Here is a 3,105-nt window from a genome sequence, read left to right as displayed (position 1 = left end):
TACATTAGAAGAAAAACAGTACCACCTTGTCAGCATTATAAGAGTAAGCTATGCTTTAATTGCAGCCCAAAAAATGTAAGGCAGCATGCATTTTGTACCAATTATTGCAAGTAGAACAGCGCGCACCACAACTAGGTGTGACTAAATGCTGTAAAAGACATACTCTGCTCTCAATGCCGCAGTAAAGTTGTCACAATTTAGTTCCATCATTTTTGGTTTAGCACTACAATACTCCATAAACTTGCCAACTCCGAAGTTTAACAAGTTTAGCTATTCACTGTTAGTATTAACTCAATTGTAAGTCTACATTGTCCTTGCTAGTCCATTTCAAAGTCACGGATTGTATTTGACCTACAAAGTACCACATTGAAGATTAGAATAGCAAAAGAAAGTGTGAAAGGGAAAACATAAGAAAGCCTAACAAGCAAAAACAGAAAAAAGGACTGATTTTCAGAGTAAAATTGGTTATAGCAGAGTTAATGGATATTAGTAATGGTTGACCTTCAGCTCTGGATTTAAGAAAAAGAATCAATTATGCAATACATTATAACAATTGAGATCTGACAAACAATTATGGAATACTATTTATTACATCTTCGAGAAAGCACTTCAAGTAAGCATAGGATGATCCTCCTTCATTTAGAGTCAATCTGCTCTTTTCTTTGATTTCCTTTACCTTCTCTCTGATTTCATTCTCAGGATCCATCAGATGTTTAATCCCTCTTTCAATCACATTTGCAGTCAAAATCTCACTACTCACACCCAGTAGCAGATCTTTTTTGAAATCTATTTTGATCTCCACTGCCGTTGCCAAGTCCTTCACCATTAAGAACGCATTTGTCTGCTGCTCAGCATAAAGCGGCCAAGTTGCCACTGGCACACCGCACCAAACGCTTTCCAATATTGAGTTCCAACCACAGTGAGAAACAAAGCCCCCCACAGCAGGATGGGATAGAACTGCCGCCTGTGGTGCCCATCCAATAACTTTTCCAACCGCAGCAGTTCGCGGCAAGAACCCTTCTGGCAAGACTTCATCCAGGTTCTCATACTCACCGGGAAACTCAAATGTTTCTTTAGGTGGAGGCCTTCTCAATGACCAGAGGAATCGATATCCACTGCACTCGAGTGCATGGGCAATTTCCTTCACTTGGTCACCATCAAAACTACCTCCACTACCAAAGCAAAGGAACACAACAGAACATTCTGGCTGAAGATCGAGCCATTTCATAATCATCTCAGTTTCTTGATTTTGACTATTGCTTCCCTTCAGATTCAATACAGGCCCTACTGCATATACTGGTGGGACGGTTTTATCATTGCTCAAGGCGTGAATCGCATGGGATTCTAGCTCAAGGAAAGTGTTAACTATGATTCCCTTGGTCCCCTTGAATCTTCTGACCTGATTGAGGATTATGTCGCCAATTCCTTCCTTGTCAAATAGTCCCGAAGGCAAAACTTTAGCTGGAACAGGATTGATGTAAGTAGGCACAGCTAAATGAACGTCCGAATTCTCATAACGTCTCAAATCTTGTTTGAGATCATCTCTCAGACTTTGCAAATGGAATACAAGGCCAAGCATCGCAGCACCAGATGTGTAGAATATATAGCTAGGAACTCCAAATTCATTGGCTACATCAATGAAGGAGGTGCAAAACATATCTATGACAATTCCACTGAGATCAGACGAAACAGAATTGGATATTTCAGCAAGAACCTCCTTCAAACAACTTTTATGGCTGTCGATAAATTGAAACAGAAATGAATGAGAAAATGTCAATTGTGAAGAAGGCTCTTCTTTGATGAGCTCAAGGAACCTTATGCGCGAACTCAAAGACGCTGACAATGAATTTCTGTAGCTAATGATCTTTGTATCAAAGGGCAGCTTCATAATTAGAACAGTAATCGACAATTGTTCCTCACGTTCAATGAGAAGCTTTGCTAGTTCGACACTTGATACTAAATGACCCATCCCTGGTGAAGGAATGAACACGAGCTCTGCTTTCTTCATTTCATTCATCTTCTCCGTTAACCTCACTCTGTGGACTAGATTGAAGATGAAGTTCCAAAAAATTTATTCGCCTTTCTAGTTTCTCCCTAGCTTGTGAGTTGTGATACAAGAATATGGATGTGTATTCTATCCAGTTTACTTCAAAAGCAGATGTGATGTTAATACAAAATGCAGTAATTATGTAGACACTAAAACAAGAAATACAGGTACTAAAATCGTAGATGAAGATAAGGTTTGTAAATGTAGACAACCTAAACTACCAATGCCCGTGATGGGGTATTTTTGACGTGCGAGTCCCTCCATAATTTCAAAATTTACCTTTATCTTCAATACCCACCATTATTTTTAAAGGATTTACTACAATTCCTTTTGATATCATAACGTTAGAGTCGTTTGAATTGCTATTTTCTGGAATTTTTTTATAAAAAAATATACTGTAACAATTCGATATATGTGAAGTAAAAAAGACAAATTAAAAAATGTGTTCATGAAAAATATAAAAAATTTTTGGAGAAAAATTGCAATCCAAACAAGACCTAGATTAGATTTTTCCGTTGAAAGTGTGTTTGGATTGAAGATTATTTCACTTTATTTACACACACTGATTTGCTTGCATCATCAACACATTTTCCAATCACTTTTTTATCTCACATACATCATATAAAAAAAGGTGCTACAGTACTTTTTCGCAAATTTATCTCAAATAATTTACAATCCAAAATTATCTCAAATAAGAGATCATTATTGAGGATACAAATCTAAAAACAAGTTTCCATAATAGATCATAAAATTTTCCTTTTAAATGATAGAATCACGTCCAACAATTGCCGCAAACCTCTGGTGATCCAATGCATCAGTCATTGTTAGTCTGAGTTATTGGTGATTATATAAACGCCAACTATATATATATATATATATATATACATTATTACAATTTTTGGTTATAATAAGTGTTGTTTACCTAAATATCTGTTTATATTTTTCTTAACTATTTCCAAATTTTAAGGGATACTTTTAGAAATCTCCTGTAAAGTTTTTGACGACTTTGAAAAATGTCATTGGCCTCTTTTATTTTCAATTAAGTTATAACAATTTCA

General features: G+C 36.1%; 1 protein-coding gene across 1 annotated transcript; it reads right to left on the bottom strand.

Annotated features, from left to right (window-relative positions):
- Positions 1-490: 490 nt before the first annotated feature.
- Positions 491-2,176, bottom strand: LOC113770787 (anthocyanidin 3-O-glucosyltransferase 2-like). The gene has a single exon (XM_027315369.1). It carries the CDS (start codon positions 2,015-2,017, stop codon positions 572-574), a length of 1,446 nt encoding a protein of 481 aa, XP_027171170.1. The 5' UTR covers positions 2,018-2,176; the 3' UTR covers positions 491-571.
- Between the last annotated feature and the right edge of the window lie 929 nt (positions 2,177-3,105).

The sequence above is a fragment of the Coffea eugenioides genome, chromosome 5 (genome assembly GCF_003713205.1).
Source record: "Coffea eugenioides isolate CCC68of chromosome 5, Ceug_1.0, whole genome shotgun sequence".
NCBI classification, from domain to species: domain Eukaryota; kingdom Viridiplantae; phylum Streptophyta; class Magnoliopsida; order Gentianales; family Rubiaceae; genus Coffea; species Coffea eugenioides.
Note: the sequence above shows the minus strand (reverse complement) of the source record. Positions and strands in the feature narration are given on the sequence as shown.